The sequence below is a fragment of the Mustela putorius genome, unplaced genomic scaffold, assembly GCF_011764305.1.
Source record: "Mustela putorius furo isolate JIRA1106 unplaced genomic scaffold, ASM1176430v1.1 tig00000487_pilon_pilon_pilon, whole genome shotgun sequence".
Lineage (NCBI taxonomy): Eukaryota > Metazoa > Chordata > Mammalia > Carnivora > Mustelidae > Mustela > Mustela putorius.
The window spans coordinates 7,541,804-7,562,966 of NW_025421399.1; the positions used below are offsets into that span (position 1 = coordinate 7,541,804).

Sequence of the window (21,163 nt, forward strand, 5' to 3'; positions counted from 1 at the left end):
AGAAGACAAGTTCTAGTCCCGCACAAGAACTATGGCACACCTGTGAATAAGCTGCTTTGCAACTGGTCCCCCCAGCCGACCAGTTCATTTCCTAAATGGAAACAAATCTGATGCATGATTTCACTGTCATCTCGGTAGATGGCTATCTTTGCCGTGTGGGCTCACAGCACTGACTTTGAAAAGACATTTACAGGTTATGACTGTTGGGAGCCCTTCAAACCAATGGAATTTAAGTAAGAGTAATCATTATGCAATGTATTAACCCACTGAAATTTTACAGCAAATGACATTTCCCGAAATAGAACTGACCCACTGACCTATTTTGTGGGTGCATAATGGCTCTAACCCGGAGAGAAGCTTCTGGTATTCCCCTAAGTTTTAGAAGGCTGTCCTTGCAAAAACCAGGGTCCCAAGGACAAGTAAGTGTGGGAAGTGCTGCTGCTCCCTTTTTGAATGTTCACGGTGTATGGCAAAATCGTAAAGGCTCTGAGAAGTCCTGCAATAACAAAAATCTGTGTAGCTCTGCATAACCCAGTGCTTCCTGTTTAACTGGCTATGTACCATTTAATGGTAGGTATAAATGATTTTAGACTGTCTCCATCTAAAGTCGCTTGACCCGTGAAGATTTTCTAAACTTGGCAATTCTGACTTTATTTATGACGCCAGCCTAATGCCATTGATGAGGGAGCAGACCTCACCTAGGTTCTAGAACTTCATCACCATGACCTCAGTCTCCTCTGACTTCAACTATCTTTCTCTGGGAGGGCCTGTGGCCTGTGGCTAATTGCTGCCTTGCTCCTCTGGCCTATGGCTAATTGCTGCCTTGCTCCTCAGCACACCCCCAACAAGAAGACTGTTTCTTTGACCTGGTCCCTACCAGGTCCCAGTTCACATGGCCTCATTTCTAAAGGGCACTGCCCTGCCCACCACCTACCACCCACAATTATGTTCTGCCCTGGATATTCAGGGCTGATTGTGATGCAGAGATAGAAGTCATTTCCTACCTAACTCAGATCCCTACCCCTGTCTCCAGGACTCCAAAGAAGGAATACTTGGGGACCATCCTTCCCTGAGCTTGCATAAGTAGTTGAGATGGCTCCATTGTCCTCTCTGATTTCCATTGAAACAAGATCAATCCTCGAGTTTGGGTATGAGTGTATTTTCTCTGTACTTGCACCTTTTCCTTGTTATGCAATTCAGTGGCTTCTACTAACCTTGGCTAGGACTCAGTGGAAGGTGAGGAAGGGGATCCCAAGAAAGCTGGACAGGCACGGAGGTCAATGTCTGCCCACACAGCACCCAGCTCTTTCCATTATCGGGGACCTGATGAGGCCCCGATTTCAAGTGACATTCCTATCCAGAACCATCAGTTGCTTTCAGAAATATACCTCAATGTCCCTGTTGCCACTCCTGGGAAGATGACCCGAGTTCACCCTGGCTGATGAGACATTCTCAATGGTGAGCAGGCTTGATTCTTTTCCCTGGCCGGGCTGAACCGACCCTGAACAACCCCATCTGTCCCGGTGGCTCAGCACCATTCGAGGTACTCAGACAAGAGCCCTCTCCCTCTCCCTGCTCTGTTACCATCGTCTTCTCTGCCTCTTTCAACAAAATAATTATACTGTCGGGGAACACGGGACAGCCCATGACTACCTCTGCTCCCTGGGTAACTGCAGCTATTCTCATGAACACAAAGGTGCTTCCCCTTTGTCATTGTTCCTTCTGCGATTCTTATTAAAAGATATTTTGATGGAGGGGCTGGCTGGTTCAGTGGGTAGCACATGTGATTCTGGATCTCGGCGCTGTGAGTTCAAGCCCCACACCGGGTGTAGAGAGGACTTTAAAAAAAAAAAGAAAAAAAGAAAGAATATTTTGGTGGAGTGGGAGTGGGATGGTCACGGCCCCCAAATATAACAGAGGAACCGTATATCTAGGTCACTGCCATCAACTTCTGATAACTTGTTTCCAAACTCTTACAAATAAGAAAAAAACGTTTTTTCCCCTTTATCACTCCCAAGGCTGAGCTGATGCTCTTGAGCTGTGTCCCTAATCTGGTGTTGCCTTTTTTTAGCTCCAGAAAAACAAAATTAGTGATTCTGGAAGGCAGCCAGCCTCTTCGGGCACCTTCCTTTGTGACTTTACAAACAGAAGAACCGGCAGGTTTTGAAGAACTGGCGAGGTAGTCTGTCCTCTGGAAAACTGTCATCGTGTGATTCTTTGTTGACTCTGTAATTAAGACTTTTTTTTTTCCTACAGTCAAGCTAAAGATATTTTTTCCACTTCCTGGGCAAATGGCATTTCCACATAATTCGAACCACACAGTCATACGCAGTGATGAAAAAGCTTTTACGTTCTGGTAACTGTGATCATGTTAAAGCCCTCGATGACCGTAAACAGAAAGTTCTGTTGTCTGGGTTTTGTCACAATCATGACATGAGTTCTCAGTAATAGGCTGGACAGTCACATCTAAGACCAAGGGGATCCTAGGAATAGACGAACACTGCTCTGGGCTAATCCTGTGACAAGAGACAGCTGTCTAGAGTCTTGAGAAGCCCTCTGCCTCCCTGAAGGGTGGCCAAGGGTGTGGTGACCCCAGTGGAGAGTCAGGCACTGGAGAAGTTTTGCTTTGGGCAAAACTTTGGGCACAGACAGGAAATACAGGCTTGAAATGACATCAAGAAGAGGTCTTTCGTATTAAAGGACTGGGGGTAGACAGAGGGCAACGGAAAAGCATTTCAAACAGGGGGAAAAAAGAGGAAGACCACTGAAAGCATCTGTCATAAATCCAGGGAGCCGACCCTGTAGTTAGAGAGAAGAGTGGGCTCTTCCACCCAAGCTGTCGTGGGTAGAGAGCGTGAGAACTTGGCCGAGTCCAATGCAAGGGAAGGGGGGGCGGCTTCAGAGTGACCCCTGAAGGCCTGACGGAGAGCCCCTGTAACTTGAGGGACCAACCCAGACTCCCAGGCATTGCGAAGGCAGAAAGAAAAACTGTGCTATGTTTAGGATGGAAAATCAAAGTGAACTAGCTGGGAACAATGTTGCTTCCTTATGGAGAATGAAACACACACCTTACTTGCTTGACATTCAAAGCCACCAGGACTTGAGCTTGCAGGGTCCAGGATCCAGCTACAGCACTGGCCCACTTGGCCTGGAGAAAGCAGGCTCCGGACGAACCTGTGTCCTCACCCCATATAGAGCCCTTGAAGCCCCACCCCCCAATGGGAAGGTCTTGGGAGGTGGGGCCTTGGGGGGTTGAGTGGGTTTAGATGCCGGCCCAAGGGTGGAGCCCTCAGAACGGGATGAGTGCCTTTAGGAGAAGACACCAAAGAGTTTCTGTTTCTCCTAGTTCTAGAAGGACACAGAAGGAGGAAGGCTTTCTCCAGGAACCTAATCAGAGGATATCCTTGAACTTGGACTTCCCCACCTCCAGAGCTGTGAGAAGTCAATGTCTGTTGTTTAAGCCAACCCTGTGCATGGTCTTTTATGTTACAGCCCGAATGAAGACACAGCAGGTGTCTGCAGTTCTAACCCTCAGGTCCCGCTCAAATTCCATCTTCTCCAGGAAATCTTCCCTAGTTCTTCTAGGGAGAATTTCAGTCTCTTCTCTACAACACTCTGGGCTTCCTCCACAGCCCTTAGCACAGATCTTTCCGGAAATACTGACAGTTAGGAATTCATACGGACAGTTAGGAATTCATCTGCTCTCAGGGAATCTTCCCCAGCTCCGCCCTCTTTAGTCTACTTCACTCCCTGAGCCAAACCCATCTGGGGCAGGAAGTACGCGTGCTGTCCTGACAGGTCATTGGATTCGCCTCAGTGAGAACACGGCACGTTCATGTCAGGACAAGTTCCCGGTTATACAACTCCCTCTCTTCCCTTCTCTTTGGCCCAGCAATGTGCCCCTGTTCTTAAACCCTGCTTGTTGGGGCGCCTGGGTGGCTCAGTGGGTTAAAGCCTCTACCTTCGGCCAGGTCATGATCCCAGGGTCCTGGGATCGAGCCCTGAATCAGGCTCTCTGCTCAGCGGGGAGCCTGCTTCCCCCCCACTGCCTCTTCCCCTACCTCTCTGCCTACTTGTGATCTGTCAAATTAATAAATAAATAAAACCCTGATTGTTGTACTTGACTCTCTGAGACCAGTTCTGCCCCCACCCCCGCTACTCCTCCTCCCCAAGGGCTGCCAGGAAAAAAATCAGAAAATGAATAATCTTTCAATAGAAGTACATTCTGTACAATATTTGGGAACTCTGAAAAACTATCTGCTATCAGTCTGAAAATTCAAGTTTAACAGGATGTTCGGTATTTTTACTTGCTAAAGCTGGCAACTTTATTACTCCCGAATCTCATCACCAAGTTACCTGTGAAAGACACCTGTGTCCCAATCTTACGGGGACACCTTCCTGAGACCTAGAAGCTCAGGGCCGCGGTCCAGACACCAGGGCCCTTCTTGTCACATTGCAATTGCTTGTCTGGCTGGAGGCCCCAGGGCCATGCATTCTGCCCACTGCTATGGATTTCTGCTGTCAGCCCCACTCAGAGCTCATCCAGCTCTGTGGGCAGGTCTGGAGCCAGCCCGCCATCTGGGCTGAATGATGATGGCCTGTCCCGTCTTGTCTCCAGAAAACCTTATGCCTCGCTGGTAGCTGCCACTGGAGTGTCTACCTGTGTCGCACAAGACTGTGACTCCCCAAAGGGCAGGGGTTGTTAACTCAAGGCAACCTACTCCCAGGATGTGTTATACGGTCTGTGCTTAAGAAATGGCTGTCAACCTAAAACTGAAGGACAATGGTATGGGTTGGATTCGGTGTGTGCCCCTCCCCCACCTCCCCCAATGTCCAGATAGACATTGAAGTCCTAACCCCGGTTCCTCAGAATGTGATGTGATTTGGAACTAAGGTTGCTGCAGGTGGAATTGTTTACATTAAGATGAGGCCATACTGGAGTCGGGAACGTCCTTAATCTGATAGGACTGATGTCCCTGTAAGAGACCCGGCAAGGAGTACGCCCTGTGAGGACAGAGATTACAGTGACGCAGTGACAAACACCGAGGGCCACCAGAAGCCTGGAAGAGGCAAAGCTTTCCTGCCCCTACAGGCTCCAGGGGGAGCACGGCCCCGCCAATGACAGACTCAGACTTCCAAGCTTCCAGAACTGGGAGAAAATGGACTCCTGTCATCGGGCGGCACTTTGTTTCCTCCAAGTAGTCCACGACCCCGGGACTGCATTAGGGAGGAACTGACAAAACACAAAAACAGGAAGAATAAGGACCTAGAAGAGACCGAGGAATCCTTGGGAGTCCAACAGAAGGGGTGAGCACGAGACAATACTACCATAGCTAACTTCTTTATGTTCTGTCCCAACGTTTTCTCAAACAGAAATTAAAAAGTCCCAAGTGGTATGATTAGAACTCCAGGAGTCCTGTGGGGCAGAGGCTAGACAGGAGGAGAGGCCATGGCCCCTGAGAAACCCCTCATCGCCTGCACAGAGATGGGCACAGGAGACCAAGCTCAGGGTAACAGAGGCAGGCCAGAAAGCCTCCCACAGGAGGGCTGCCTTGGGAGGGGCGTCCCGGTGGGGATGGCTTTGTCAGGAGCTAGGGCTTTCTTTTGGTTTTCAGAATGTCAGTACTGTAATACATATTCTTAAAAAAATGAACATAACGTCAAACATTGTTCAGACTTCATTTCTCTGTTAATCACCCCCACGTTCCATGGTACCGTCACTGGCTTATGGGGAATAAGTGCCACCCGTCTTGGATCAAGTCAAGGTGACCTAATTCTGAGCCTCATCGGGCAAACAACCACCTTTGCATAGTTGTAGGGCCGTGAATTCTCTTGTCCCTGTAACTACTGATTACATTTCAAACAAAAACTCCTGCTTTCAGAGAAGCAGGAACTGGCGATAACATCGGATATCAATCAAATCAAATCATATCCTAGATAATTAGTGCCATCCACTCTAATAACTGGAGCCCAGTCTGCATTGAAGGACACCAAGATATATTCCCATTTATTTGCCCACAGAACTCCCAATGTAATGACGGAAGCTTCCAGCATTGCACAATAAATAATCACAATGAACGTTTACTGAGCATTTACCATGCACCAAGGACGAGGCTAAGATTTCACGTAGATTACTTATATAATCTTCACGTCACCCTTATGAGATAGTTACTACACTTCCCCACTTACAGATGATGAAGTAGAGGTTTACGGGGAGGTAATTTGCACAACTGCTAATAGAAACAAGATTCAAAAGATACCAACGTGTTCATTGTAGACACTGTGCAATTACTAGAAGCCACAGAACTGGGGATGGTGTTGCCTGACATAGACAGGTAACACGCTAGTAGTTGTGTACCTCAGGGGTTATTTTGCCATAAAATTGCCTTTTTTTTTTTTTTCAAAGTTATGGACATTGGGAAGAAAATGCTATATATATATTCCTCTCATTTTATAAAAGAAAAGACGTTTTAATACCCACAAATGAGGGAGGTAATTTATTCTCCTTAAAGGAAACTTTAAGTGAAATAAATTTAGTTTCATGCACAACTTGGGATACTATTCCTATTTCCCTCATTTTGCAAAGGACAGGTGAGAACGTGGTCACGCACTAGCATGAGTTCAAGAGCTGGCAATGGGTGTGGAGGAGGTGGTATTGCCCAAAGTTCTTGCTTAAGAACTTTGGGCAGTAAGAGCTAGAACCAGAGGACACTCAGTCCTATCTGACTCCAAAGCCAGTGACCCTTCTGTTGAGATGATCTGTCTTAGCCTCAGGCATTCCTTCTGCCATTCAAGAACTCTTTATTGAGCACCTACTAGGTGCAGGGCGCCAGATTCATGCCAAGGACACAACACATCACTTTCCTCCCTTTCTCTCTCACCACCTCTCTTCCCTTTGGCTGGTCTGATTAAGACCAAAAACTCAACTCCCATTACAGCTCAGTTAACCATTTTCTTGTTATGACAACTTGACCTGGTCGCCATTGAGGAAAACGATCCACATCAAAATACTACAACGCAATGCTACTCTGGGATCCCTTTTTCTAGTGTTAAGTATTGACTCTAGAGGTCCTTAGGACAGGAAGAAATTAAATGATTTTTATCACGTCACCAAGACTTCCCAATCCAGAGCTCAGAGGAAAATAATCTCAATGAGGGGCGTCTGACTAGCTCAGTCAACACAGCATGCAATGCTTGATCCTGGGTTTGTGAGTCTGAGCCCCACACAGGGTGTAGAGATTATTTAAATTAAAAAAAAATTTTTTAAAAGATCTGAATGAACATCTTTCTAGTCACAAGGCTCTCTGATAAATGATCAGGTCACAGCCTATAGGCCTAAGCTCTGCCTTCCATCAGGAGCTACTATCATCACTTTAATAAAACCATGTTTCTAGAAACTGTTCTATTACAGTAAACCACCACAAGTAGAGCAGTCAAGCTATTTAAAAATACAAGCAAAAGTTAATTATGTAAAGTGACTATCAAGGCATTTTAAATTAACATTCATAGTCTTGAACAAATGAGAACACGCCAGTGAGTGCATTATATATAACTATGTTATGGCCTACATTTAAATATTTCTGATTCTGAGTTATTCCTCTATTTTTTTTTTTTTTTATTACACGGATAAAATGAGAAGTATCCGGGAAGTTCCAATTACTCCACTCATCTTTCACGGAACATTTAAAAATGATTAAATGAGACTTACTGTGTATTCTGGTCCCAGATGTTCATGTGGACAGGAGAGAAAAGAAAAAAAGAGACAAAATGATGATTTAGATCATGCTTATGTACAGTATCAAACCACAGAGCTAACAAATACTGGTGAATTATGTTATAAATATGTGAAGGAAATATTCCAAAAACTGAACTTTCATAAATATCTGCTCTTGAAACCTTTTCAGCAGATACTTCTGTGGTTGGGCAGACAAGGACTGTAGACAAGATTCAATTAGCCTATAGGTTTGCGGGTAATTAAAAACCAAAGAGTTGGCATTATAAAGGCAAAATTAAAGACTAATAATTCCACTGGAGCATTTCATTAACCACAAAGGAAATCTTTTAAGTGGAAAAGCAGCTTTGATAACCAGTAAGAAGAGCTTGTTATGATGACATTCAAGTGCAATCTTGAATTTTCATGTTTGAGGGCAAAAACCAAACCTTCTAGATTTGGGGGCCCAAGTTTCTAGATCAGTATCAACGAGGAGTTTATCACCATCCTATTACATGTGAGAGGGGAGGTGAACTAAAAATGATCAGATTATCCCAACGCAAAGGAAGGAGTTCGGGGCAGAGAGGCCCAATAAAACATTTTACATAAATTATAAGTCAAGGTTTGGGGGAGTAGGGGTGGGGCTCTTGGGGGGGAGGGGCTGTCAAATCAAAATAAACAACTTGTTTCACATTATCACTCAGAGGAGTTTCATCTTCCTTCTTTGTAAGCTATTTACCACAATCCCTTTAAAAAGGAAGGTGGAATGGTTTATCTTAATTCCTGCCTGCTAGGAAGAGCATCGCCCTAAAAGGATGAAGGAAAAGGGTGATGGGCACATACAACAGGGCTCTCCCAAGTCCCTACTTGGATAATAAATCCTAAATCAGTGAAATCTGGCTACCCCGAGGTCCTACGGCTACATGTGACACACAAGTTATAAAAAGGACTTACCTGTGATTGTGTAGGGATAATAATTCCAAGCCTTTTCTGTAACATAAAAGATTTTGGGAACAACAGCTCTAGCCCAGCTAGGCAGTTTGCTAAGAGGAAAGAAAGAGAGAAAGAGGGAAAAAAAAAAAAAAACACCATTAGAAAAAATTTTGCCTAGAGCCTCATGGATCAACTGTTAAAGAGAAAGCAGAGGCGCTCCTAGGTGCCTCTCTCTCCACAAGTCACCCCTTCCAGAAGCCCCTGGTCTTCGCCAGGGTTCACCATTCTCTGTGCATTTTTCATATGCTCGTAAAATGTGGGAAGGCAGGTGACAGCAGCCCGGTGGTTGGGGGAGGGGATTTCCACAGACTGTTAGCTTTTCCTCTTTGATTTGATTTACAAGGACATGAGCTTTCAGCGCGTGGCAGGTGCCCTGCTGGGAGGATTTGGCCAGCCTGGCCTTGGTCTCCTAGGAGTCATATGGCAGACGTGCTAGGACGCGATGTTTAAGCCCCAATACGGAGGGGGACAGAGGCAAAGGGTAGAACCAGGCATCTGCTTAACCATCCACAAGAGTGAGGTGTTAAAAATGATCTAAAGACACAGACAGTAAGAATTGTAGAGATGTGAAGAATAACAAAATTTAGCCCCCTGACGATTGCAGCCCGTTGACTTGTGTCCCCCTCATCAAAGATCTATCCATGTCCTACCCTGTCGTCCCCCCCCCACCCCCGCACCTGCGAATTTACTCTTATTTGAGCAGCAGGACTCGTGAGGATGTCATTAGGGACTAAAGGGGGAATCCCCTTGGGTTTAGGGTGTAGGCCTTCACTCCAGGGACTGGTGTCCTCCCGGGAGAGCAAAGAGGGAGATCTGGGGACAGGGACACACAGAGGTGGTGGGGAAGCCACGAGAAGACAGAGTCAGACTCTGCGAAGGAACACCAAGGATGCCGCAGACTCCCCAAGCCCAGAATGGGGGAGCGCAGGCACGGCCGGCCTCTCTCTCTGAGTCCCCGAGAGGATTTCAGATTTCTGGTGTCCAGGGCTGAGAGAGGACACACTGTGTGGTCTTGAGCTACCCCTCCACACTCTCCAATCCCACCCCCCATCTCCCATCCAGCCTTGGGAGCATTTGCTGGGGCAGCAGAGCAGGAACCTGGGCAGCCAGTGGGAGAAAACCGATTCTTAAAACAAAGAAAACCCCCAGGGGTGCAGGTCTGGAAACTAAAGACTAATGAAATCTTGTTCCCTTTTGTTCTGTTTTCCTTCAGAGACAAACCCTACAGCATAGTACAGGCCCAGAGAATTCCCTAACACGTTTAAATACATAGGATCATAGATTCTTTAAATATGCCTGTATGATTTTACGGCCCCCCCCCCCCCGCCCCAGCGCTAAGCCTGGGGTGGGTTGTGTCTTTCTGGAGGCTACTAAGGTACTTCTTTCCTCTTTTAGTGCCTGCAGCGGACTCTGGGCCTCCGAGGCCTAGCAGCGCTCCAGGCGGCCCTCTGATGACGACGCAGGCTCGGCTCCTGGAGGCGGCTGGTCCACAATGAATCACATCACAGAGCACTTCTGAGTTCCCAGCCGCAAGCACTAGGAACCGGGGACATCGCGCTACTAGAACCCCAAATTCCCTAACCCGTCTCGCACAGGGAACTTCAATGAGAACCAGAGCCAGAAAAATGACTGTGTATCTTGTACGTCTTCTCGGATTGTTTCTATTACTTCTGACAGTGTCCAGGACCTGCTTTTAAAAAGACAAATCTGTGCTTCCAACAGCTGGCCAGACCTAACTCAAAGCTCTGGGCCGTTTATCAGGGTTAAATCAAATGGGGACTCGAAGCGCCCGGGAAGCAGGGTGAGTGTCAGACGAGGCCATGGCTCTCGGGCCATGGAGCAGGGAGCAGGTTTATGACCCACAGAACAATCCTTGTGGCCCTAAGGCAGAACATCTCACCCCTGGAAAATCACCTCGGTGGCGGGAACTGCTCGTTGACCTAGTGCTCCCATGGCTCGAAAGGAAGGTGCTGTTTCCTGAAAGGGGTTTTTATCGCTTTTCCCTTTGATTTATTCTTTCGGTCGCTGGAGCTGGACAGCAACCAGGGTTGACATCTGGAGTGGGAAGATCGCGTGGGGCTTGCTTGCGGGAAACGGCCATGAGAGCATCTTCTCCTGGGCTCCCTTCTTTCTGCCCCCCGAGCCCAGGGCGATGTTGGGCCGTGGGAAGTGTAGGAAGACGTGGCTTCAGCTCACAGGCAAGTGGGCCCCTTGTGCTGTTAGGGGACTGAACCAGAATTGCAGCATCTCCCCCCAAAGAAAGCTCTGCATCTCTTAGCTTAGATTAAGTGTGATGTCTCCCTACAGGCATCAGGACCCATCCCCCACGGTCCACACTGGGGGATGGGTCCCACCTCCACTGCACCCCTCCGCAGATGTAGTAGGCTCCTCCTGCATAGAGCTCTGGGGGCCCAGGCCCCCTCCCTCAAGAAACCACTCCCTCTATCACTTAAAAAGCCTCCCAGAAGAACCACATTCCTAGGCAACAAGCATTTTCTGGAAGGAGGATGAGAAACAGTGGCAATTTTCCATTCATGTTGAGACTTTATTCCTGCTTGTCCACGGTCAGGACCCCCGTCTCCAGAATCTTCTGCGTGGCTAATCCCCCAAGTCCTTACAGGATATGCAGCCCCACAATCAATTACGTTTTCCAAAGAGACGCCCTAAAAAACACACACCATTCGGTCAAGATGGCTGATAACCATTTTATGTGATTCTTCTGGGGGTATCCGGGAAGGGGACCCTCCCAGGATAAGCCATCCACTAGGCCAGGAGCAGGAGGCGTCGGCAACAAGTTCCAGGACACGATTCAAGCCCATGAACAGACTTTCTCTCAGGCCCCACTCTGCCTAGAGCACACCATTATTCAAATCGTTTTTGTCTGAGGAAGTAAAATTTATTTTTCCCTGTGGCAACGATTTATCAGGCCTGCAAAGGAAAATGGAATTAAATGAGTCCCCACTGTTGCTGTCACTTTCATGATGTATATTGTCACACAGCCTACAGTTCTGAGGAGAAGTCTGTCACTCAAACTCACTACCAGGTGTCAGACAAGAATCTCTCTTCCAGAATGGCGGCCCCGTGTGAATCACGTCCTCTTGGTCCACTGCCCGGGACCAGACCTCTCGATGGCCTTCGTCACCGCTGCTCAGGCTTTACAGACACCGAGGAAAAAGGTGGACAGAACTCCGAAGGCTACAGAATTGGAAAACGTGCTGATGCGGAATGATAGTTTCCCAAAAGCTTTTGTCAGTACCCCCAGAGACAGATGTTTCAAAATGTCAGGTTTTTCACTTTGGAAACTTCAGTACGACAGAGAACACGTCAATGACACAGCCAGGTGACCACCTCGCCCCTGTCTCCTTGGGACTGTCCTACCTGCAGCACTGAAAAGTCCCTCCATGTGTTAAAAAAATTCCTCAGTCCTGGGCAAACCCAGATGCTGGTCAACCTAGAGCAGTGGTTCTCAATGGGGCAGAGGCCGAGTTCTGCCCCCAAGAGAGGACACGGGCAAGTCTGGAAATACTTTTGTTTGTCACACTATGAGGTCGTGGAAGAGGGGCAGGGAAGCTGCTGGCATCCATTGGGGAGAGGCTGTTCAAGATCCTACAATGCTCAGGAAGCCCCCCCCCCCCCCCGCCGCCCTTCGCAGCAAAGAATTATCTGATTCCAAATACTAACAGTGCCAAGATTGGGAAACCTGGCCCCGGACGTAGGTGGATATAGTCACGGCAACCTCCTCACGTGTCCCCTAGGCCTCCCTCAATTACAACCGGCCTGGATAAGGAGGCCCCATCAGGCAGAATTTGAACTGGTCTCAGGTTAAGAGTGTTTACTGACTCCCTAAAGAGCGTCCGGAACGGAAACCTAAACCATCCCTCCATTAGAAGCTTCTGGCACTTTACTATCCAGATTATCACCAGATTCACCCTGATATCTAAACTCTCTCTGCAATTTATGCTCATTTGGGAATATTTTTTGGCCCTGGGAAGTACTGAACATCATTAGGCCAAATGTGGTCTAAATGGAGTCTAATTTCATTTTCTCAACAGGGATCAGAATTATGATGGTCTCCACTAGCATCTTGATCTTAGCTATTCTATCCGCCAACTCATGCAGGATATGCAGCACTATAATCAATTATCTTTTGGACTTAAAACATTCCCAGCAGAAAGACAGCCCCTCCGAGCCCCCCATCACTCAGGCTTTTCTCCTCCGCGGGGTCCCTGAAAGGTGCCGCCGTCTGTGCTGTGATTTTGTTCAAATACTGTCAGTTCACTTAACGTGACTTTTAAAAAAGGACTAAGCTACCTCTTAGTAGACCTCATTTTCCACGGGTCCATGGGGGATATTCTGACCTTTGGTTTCACACCTGGCATTTGACGATTATTTGATGATAATCAATTGTATCTACCCAGTGACCTGTGAGGTTTTTACTTTTCTTCTCCAGTGGCTGTGATTTATTTGCTTACTATTCTTAATGGCTTTTCTGGCTGCTCTTCTAGTTCAACTCTTGATGTCATTCCTTACATGGCAGAATTTCCAGACTAGAGGCATCACCTGTGAGAAGCAGGACCCCTGGGTCTTCGCCTGCGGGGAGTTCCTTGAACTTGGACCCTACCCTACTCCCCCTACTTAGAAGAGCGGTCTGCATTTGGCTTCCAGGAAAGGAGGGCCTCCTCCGGGTTGGTTCTTGGAAGGCTCTGCTTGGACAGCATGATGGTAACACGGCTCACATGCTGGGAAGCACCAGGGAGGGGGCAGGCCACATGTGTCAACAGCGTTGGTCAGGAGTAAGGCGGGACCAAGGTGGCTCGTGCCTGACTGGATGCTCTGGGCTCTGTAAGATCCAGCCGCGAGGTGTACATTCTGTCCCTGCGAGTCCCCATGGGAGAAGGTGAATGAGGGAGCAGAAAGGAGGGATCCTGGCAGCAGAAGAACTTCTGGCATGTTCTTAAGGATTGAGAGGGGAACAGAACAGAATAGCACAGACTGAAAGGTACGCTGGGAAGAAGTCCCTTACATGCTCTACTCCTCCAATACATAAAATACTGTAAATTAATCCATTTCATGTATTTAATATTATATTCAATATTTACATATTAAATACATATTCACACGGAATATCTAAGACTAAATATTCCTTTTTTTTTTTTTAAAGAGAGAGAAAGCACACATGAGGGGGGACAGGGGAGAAAGGGGGGGGTAGAGGAAAAAGGGAGAAAGAGGACTAAGGAGGCCGCAAACTCCCCGCCCAGCAAGGAGCCAGACACGGGACCGGATCTCACAACCCTGAGATCATGACTTGAGCGGAAATCAAGAGTTGGACACTTAACTGACTGAGCCACCCAGGCGCCCCTGGAAGACTAGATATTCTAACCTATTTGATATTCGTATACATTACGGCTCCTGTGCATGGTCCCTCCCCCCTAGAAGGTAAGCTCCCCCAGGACGGGGATCTCTGTCCTGCGCACTGCTGCATGCCCGGCACCTACAACGGTGCCCGGTACACAGCAGGCAACAATTGGTATTTCCTGAACGAACAATAGCCGGCTCTGGATATTCAGTAGTGACTGTAAGATCCTTTCAAAAGACCCAGGGAATAAGCTCTCGAGGTCAGAATCTTTGACAATTTCTCTGCGACCTGTGGCCTGGGCAGTGGGCTCTCCTGATGCCACACAAGCTCTGGGCACTGAGCTCTTTACTCTGGGCAAGATCTAAGAAAAGAGATTAACTTGCTTGGCAGATCTGGGAGAAGAGAAAGAGGAAACGTGAGAGAAGGACCCAAATGCAGGCACAGAGCTTGGCTTGTCCAGCCAAACCCCCATGCGGAGCTTAGAGAACCTGGACTCCCTCCTGCCCAGGGACCCAGAGGCCAGGAGAGGTGGTCCTGGAAGGCAGGAGCCACGTGACAGGAGAAATGTTGTCTTTTTCACGGAAATCGATTCCGGCATTAGGCGGAATCACCGTTAGAAGTTGGCAACCCTCCCTGAGTGGCAGCTGCCAGCAGAGCCTAATTAATCCAGCAGCCGTCGTGGGGAAGAACATGACACTTCATGACTGAAAAACAAGCCTAAAAATAGGCTCCATCTTTTCTCCAATGCCCCTCCACCCTCACCCCTGCTTCCCTCCCCCCGCACGAGCTTCCTGGGAAGGCATGGGGAGAGATGCTGAGGATGAAGAGAAAACGCCAGGGGACAGAAGCAGCCCATCCTCCCGCGATTCTGGGCGACGGGTTTTATTTAGAATCGCCATCCCAGAGATGGATCGGTACCTTGCCTCCTTTCCCTGGATGCCAGTTGGAACTGGGATTTTTGAAGACAAGCCAAGAAATACCAGTTATTTGGTTAACTGAGCTGGATCAAGAGCCCAAGGACAACGACCAAATGCACGAACGTCTTAGAACTGATGGGACGTTCCAAGCGTATCAGGCAGCCGCCAAGATGTCCTGTGCACCCAGCTGCGTCTCAGATGCCGAAGGAAGGCCCTGAGCACGGAGCATCCCCATGGTCCCTGGGACGTGAGGGGAGGCAACAAAAGGATGAGTGGTGTTTTAGAAAGGCATGATGCCCACTTCAAAAATGGGCAAAGATCCCAGTAGACATGTCTCCAAAGACAACACAGGAACGGCCAATGCGCGCAAGAGTGCTCCACACTCATTAGTCAAGAGGGAAATACCAACCGAAAACGAGATGCCACTTCACACCCACGAGGATGGCAAGAATCAAAAAGACAGACAATAGCAAGGGTCAGGGAGCATGTGGAGAGACTGGAATCTTCACACACTGCTGGAGGGAATGCAAAATGCAGCCGCTTTGGAAAATAGTCTGGAAGTCCCTCTCCCTGCTCATGGGAAGCTGGAGCCTGGACTGGAGCCATCAGTGGAATGCTTTATGGTTGGGATTTTGGAATAAGTGGTAGAAAGGAAAAAAAGGGACAATCTGGACCGATCCATGGCAGCTGTAGTGACGGTGGAGGGATGAAATGGTCTGTTTGATGCCCTTGGTCCATCGGAGCTGCCCTGAGGCTGCCCCTTCTCCAGCCTGCACATAATTCTGTAGGCCACTCACACCCTTCCAAGAAATGTCCTTTCTGCTCAAGTCAGACTCAGAGAGAAGGCTCTGCCTACACAGAGAGTAGGCTCTGCCTACTCCAGTCTCTAACAGATGCTTTGGGTAGTAGAGTGATAAACCAATCTCTAAATGTGATTTGGCTTCCCAAATAGGTTGATGTGAGGAAGAAATTCCGCTCACTTTTTGCCAGCTCATGAATTCAGGTTCACAGGACAATGACATTTCTTGGCATAAATTAGTACATGGGCACTAGGAGAACTTAGCTAATGACAGTTCAACTCTCAGAACCTACCTCCTGGTGGCCAGTAAAGGGGTAGACAAGATGCCACGCACAGAGGCAGAAGGATTCCCTGGAGTTGAAGACATTTGAGAATCAACAGTTACAGGAAGATGATTCTACTGAACTCTGCTTATCTGCATAAAAGCAGAGCTTCCTGAAAGAATTCAACAGTCATAAATACCCTCCCCAGGAGTTTCACAACCAAAGAAGATTGACTCCTCTCACTGGAGATGGGAAGGAAGCACCAAGAAATTGCCTAAACAGACACTGTCTCCTCTCCATGCTCCTAAAGCTCTTGTTTATTTTTCATAAAAGCCATTTGTTTTTCCAGAAGTGCCTTTTCTCCTCTGCCCCTATTAGAATGGTATATAAGCCCTAAATTCTATTTGCCTACCTGAGTCTCATATTTCTGGGTGCTCCCATGTACATCGATGAATCAAATTTGGTCTTTTCTCCCATTCATCTGTCGGCTTCAGTTTAGTTTGCAGGCCCCACTGACAGAACCTAAGTGGGCTGAGGGAAGGCTTTTCTTCCCTGACACCACACATGAGGTGGACAGATGGATTCACAAATGCTAGAACCAGTCAGCCCAGACCCTACTCTGATCAGAAGACAAGGACCATGTCTTATTTATTAAGGGAGTCCCCCTAATACAAGAACAATTTGTTATACAATGTAAGGTTCAATAAATACCCATTTCATGAATTTCAATGACGAAGCAGCCTTGCCAACATGGGAGTCCCAAGCCCTGTGCACGCAGGACGTCACAGATGCAAAGTGGCTCCAGTTTATGAGTTATCAAAGGAATGGATTTGGTTTTCTTTTATGATTATGGAAATCTGCCTTATTATTTTATAGTATGTCACGTAAACATCTTGACCTAAGCTGAAGGCAGAGGCTTAAACCCACTGAGCCACCCAGGCGCCCTTTTATTTCGTTTTTAAAAGAGAGAGCGCACGAACACATGTACAGGTGAATTATTGTCCATTATTTAAATTCTACAAATAGGGGCACCTGGGTGGCTCAGTGAGTTAAGCATCTGCCTTCAGCTCAAGTCATGATCTCAGGGTCCCGGGATGGAGCCCGACGTCTGGCTTCTTGCTCAGCAGAGAGCCTGCTTCTCCCTCTGGCCCTCCCCCTGCTTGTGCTCTTTCACTCTCTCTCTCTCAAATAAATAAAATCTTTAAATAAACAAATAAACAAGCAAAATTCTACGAATATACCCCCACTTACCCATTATTAGTATTTTTTTTAGAGACTTATTTATTTATTTGACAGACAGAGATCACAAGTAGGCAGAGAGAGAAGGGTAAGCAGGCTCCCTGCTGAGCAGAGAGCCCGATATGGGGCTCGATCCCAGGACCCTGAGATCATGACCTGAGCCGAAGGCAGAGGCTTAACCCACTGAGCCACCCAGGCGCCCCCATTATTAGTATTTTTAAAACATCTTATGCTCATTCATAGTTGTCCATGTTTGTCAGTTTTTCAAAAAAAAAGATTTTCTTTATTTGAGAAAGGAAGAGAGCAGGAGTGGAGGGGAGGGGCAGCGGGAGAGGGAGAAGCAGGCTCCCCGCTGACAAGCCTCTGTCCCAACCAAGTTCAAGATGCTTAATGCACAGAGCCACGCACATGCCCCTCCCACTTCCTTGTTTCTCGCTACCTCTTGTGCCTTCCCTCCTTCTTGGGTTCAGTTTCCTTTTACTTCAAGTACCACCTTCAGGAGTTCTGTCAACACGTGCCTCTGAGTGGCATCCTCTCTCGGTACTCCATTGTCAAGAAGGATTTTGGTGCACGCCTCTCAGCTCCCAGCGCCCCACTTTCATAGGGGCCCAAAGCCACACTTCCTGTCCCTCTGAAGCCATGACATCCCCCTACATGTCAGCCCTGACATATCCCAGCTTCCTGAGCCTGAGCTCATCTGCTTTCCATTCTGGTTTGTGTTTCCTCTTTACTTCTCGTACCTAAGGATTTCCCTTTCTTTGTTTGGAGCTCAACTTTATATTGTTATATTTCATCCTGTGTTTGTCATAGGAGGTGGGGGGGTGGGAGGGTCCACATTAATCTTTTTAGTTTCTATTACTGGAAGTCCAGATATTCTATTTATAACAAATTTCCCTCTTACCAATGTTTATTATTCTCCTTTAAAATAAACATCATATATTTTGATAGAGAAAACAGACATGACAGGGACAGCTGGACACTTCTTGCTCTGTTTCAGGATAAAAATAAAAGATGCAAAATTTTCTTAAAAAAAATTTTTTTTTGAATCTGGTACATATGGAACATTCCCTCAGCAACAATTTGGGAAAAGGCAATCATCCGCCCAAAAAATGGAATTTCCCGTAGGTCTCTATTTTCTCACATCACCCTCACTACTGTTTGCTCTAAGGAGGCGATTCGGTTCAGTATTTTCACCCTCCACGCTAAGGATGGCAAAGCAGCATCTTGAGAAACGGGTCTCTCTGCAAGGAAGTCATCCTCAGGACAGTCCCAGGGCTCAGCTACTCTGGCAAATCAGCAGCTGGCTGGAGGCTGAACTGGTTCCAAATCCTGTGAATTCACAGCTCCTAATAGATGAACAAGATCAATCTCATTTGCATTTCATCGTGACTCAGGAATTCCCTGATATTGCATCCCTGGGTAGATTTAAACAAGTTGGTGTAATTAGCCCAAGGCCTTCAACGTCAGGATATCTGCCTGAGAGATTTCCATACACCCAGTGACAAGACCCAAATGCTCCCATCAAGAAGGAATAGTCCAGGGGCGCCTGGGTGGCTCAGTGGGTTGAGCCTCTGCCTTCGGCTCAGGTCATGATCTCAGGGTCCTGGGATCGAGCCCCGCATCGGGCTCTCTGCTCAGCAGGGAGCCTTCTTCCCCTCCCCCTCTCTCTCTCTGTGCTGCTCTGCCTACTTGTGATCGCTCTCTCTCTCTTTCTGTGTCAAATAAAAAAAATAAAGAAAATCTTAAAGAAAAAAAGGAAGGAATAGTCCAGTTCAGCCTGCTGGCTGGTGAAGTCCTCATGCCCACGGCAGAATCCCAGTACAGCTCCTCTCAGAAATGTCTCATGGTCGAGGCATAGAGAATGGATAAACAGCCACGAGTATCAGTGAGTAAACGGACACACTGCCCAGTTATTCTGTCGGAAATGTGTTCTAAAAAGATCATGTATGGGCCAAGAGGAGAAGCCATGGGTGAGGGTAAAAAGTATTCACAGAGATGACGGCAGAGACAGAAGCAGTCACACACTAGCTCACTGGGGCAGACAGTTCATTTCAACAGAATGTATTTCATGTGACTACACCAATGTCCTGACCTAGGACAGAGGAACCGAAGAAGATGGGCGGGAAGGGGGTCGAGGGTGGGGAGAAGGTCAGACACGCTCCAGTAACCAACTCCGCCATTAATGATAAGAAAACAGCAAGAGAGTAAAGGATATACTTTGCAAAGCCAATGGCGGTCCTGACGAGTGCTGGGTTTATGTCCCTGGGTTCCTTACCCTTCCGAAGGAGCAATGACAACCTCTACCTTGGGAAGGCTGGGTCCCCTTAAGCACTGCCTATCACTTTGGTCCCGGGTGGCCCCGCATGGTGTCGGTTCCCGTTGTGAACACCCGAGTGCGCATTCGGCGGTCAGGGGAACGGCTACCAAGTTAAGACCCCCATGGCACACCACCATCATTGTCGCTTTTCTACAACCAACAGGCGAAGCCATCCCTTTCCCACTGTGAACACTGAGCCAGAGGGAGAAGACAAAGAGCTGTATTCCTTAAGACCCGATTTCATCTTCACATGTCATCCAAAGGGTAGGAAAGGTAAGAGGAAAGGTCCGCCTACTGCAAACGCCATTGAAGACGATATTGCAGAAGGCGGGAGTTCTGGTTTTAGAAGCAGCTAGACTTGTGGATGGAGAGGGGCAGCTGTACTGACTTCCAAGTCACCTTTTTGTCCCAGACACGCAGCCGCAGGGGTGGGCCAGGAGGCTCCCGTGAGGTCGGACAGCCCAGAGGCGGATGGCCAGCTGCCGTGACTCACCTGTTGAGATACACCCGCTTCTCGGTGAACTGCCCGTTGCCATGGTGAGGATCCTCAAAGGGTTCATTCTGGACGACCTCCACCCCTTCTCCGCGGTCGCTCTGTTCATGGCTGTGCTTGCTGATCATGTACAGCTGTCCGATTTTGTACTACAAAACACACAGTGACAGAGAGGTCAGTCAGCCCCACGGCCTCCTTCGGAAACAGACCCCCCCCCCCCGCCCTCGTCAATGGTTTGGCAAGCAACGGACAGTCGGCACTTGCTGCCAGTGAAAGAAGGCAGACACACGGGCCTGGTGTTATTTTCCCTCCGGAGCCAGGAGGAGAATCAGTTGTGAGTCGAGTGGAGATACGGCGTGTTCCTGTGAACAGTTTCCACCTCCTGGGTGATGCCTGCCGGGGTGGCTGACGGACTCAGGGCTGGCAGCCCCCCAACCCACAGGCAGCAGCAGGCAGAATGCAGCCCTGGAGCCTCCCCCCCCCACAATTCCACTCTGGCCCTACGGGGTTAAATGGTGCAAACATCCTATTTTGCGTGGCAACAAACAGGCCAGGATATGTTATTTCTACCCCTTTTCTTACTCATTAATTACACGGGTGGGCACATGGGGACTAGAAGTCACCTAACTCTTCTGGCACCCCGCTCCGACTCTCCAAGTGTCCTCAAGTTCTCTGTCCCCTAGAACAGCCGTTCTCAAGGGTGGCTGGACGTGAGATTCCCCTGGAAGCTTTAACAGACTCCAGCTGGCCAGGGCCCACCATGAATGGAACCCGTATTCACAGACTGATCCACAATGACGGAAGCCTAAGGCATCTTTAACTCCTTTTTGTCCAATTCCACCCACAGTGTAGAGCCTTCCAGCTCGAGGTCCCAGAAGCCACATGTACTTACAGGAAAATGGTAACAGGGAGCAACAGAGACCGTGCACACTCTCTGTCTTGTCTGCGTTTTTAAGCTGTTCTACTCCCCCTCCTGCCTCTCTGAAAACCCCAGGGCCCACAGGCGTGCCTTCCCCCAGTGAACTCTCAAGGTGGCAAAACTAATTGGTTGGAGAAAAGAGAGAGGCACAAGAGA

At 48.2% G+C, this 21,163-nt stretch overlaps 1 protein-coding gene across 3 annotated transcripts in view; it reads right to left on the reverse strand.

Moving 5' to 3' along the window:
- PITPNC1 (phosphatidylinositol transfer protein cytoplasmic 1) overlaps positions 1-21,163 on the reverse strand; it is a 255,033-nt gene that overhangs the window by 105,295 nt on the left and 128,575 nt on the right. For all 3 annotated transcript variants that reach the window (XM_004749126.3, XM_004749128.3, XM_004749129.3), the window contains exons 2-4: positions 20,089-20,237; positions 8,666-8,754; positions 7,709-7,716 (exon numbers count right to left, since the gene is read on the reverse strand). In XM_004749126.3, coding sequence (XP_004749183.1) covers positions 7,709-7,716; positions 8,666-8,754; positions 20,089-20,237 — 246 coding nt within the window. The remainder of the gene's footprint in view (positions 1-7,708; positions 7,717-8,665; positions 8,755-20,088; positions 20,238-21,163) is intronic.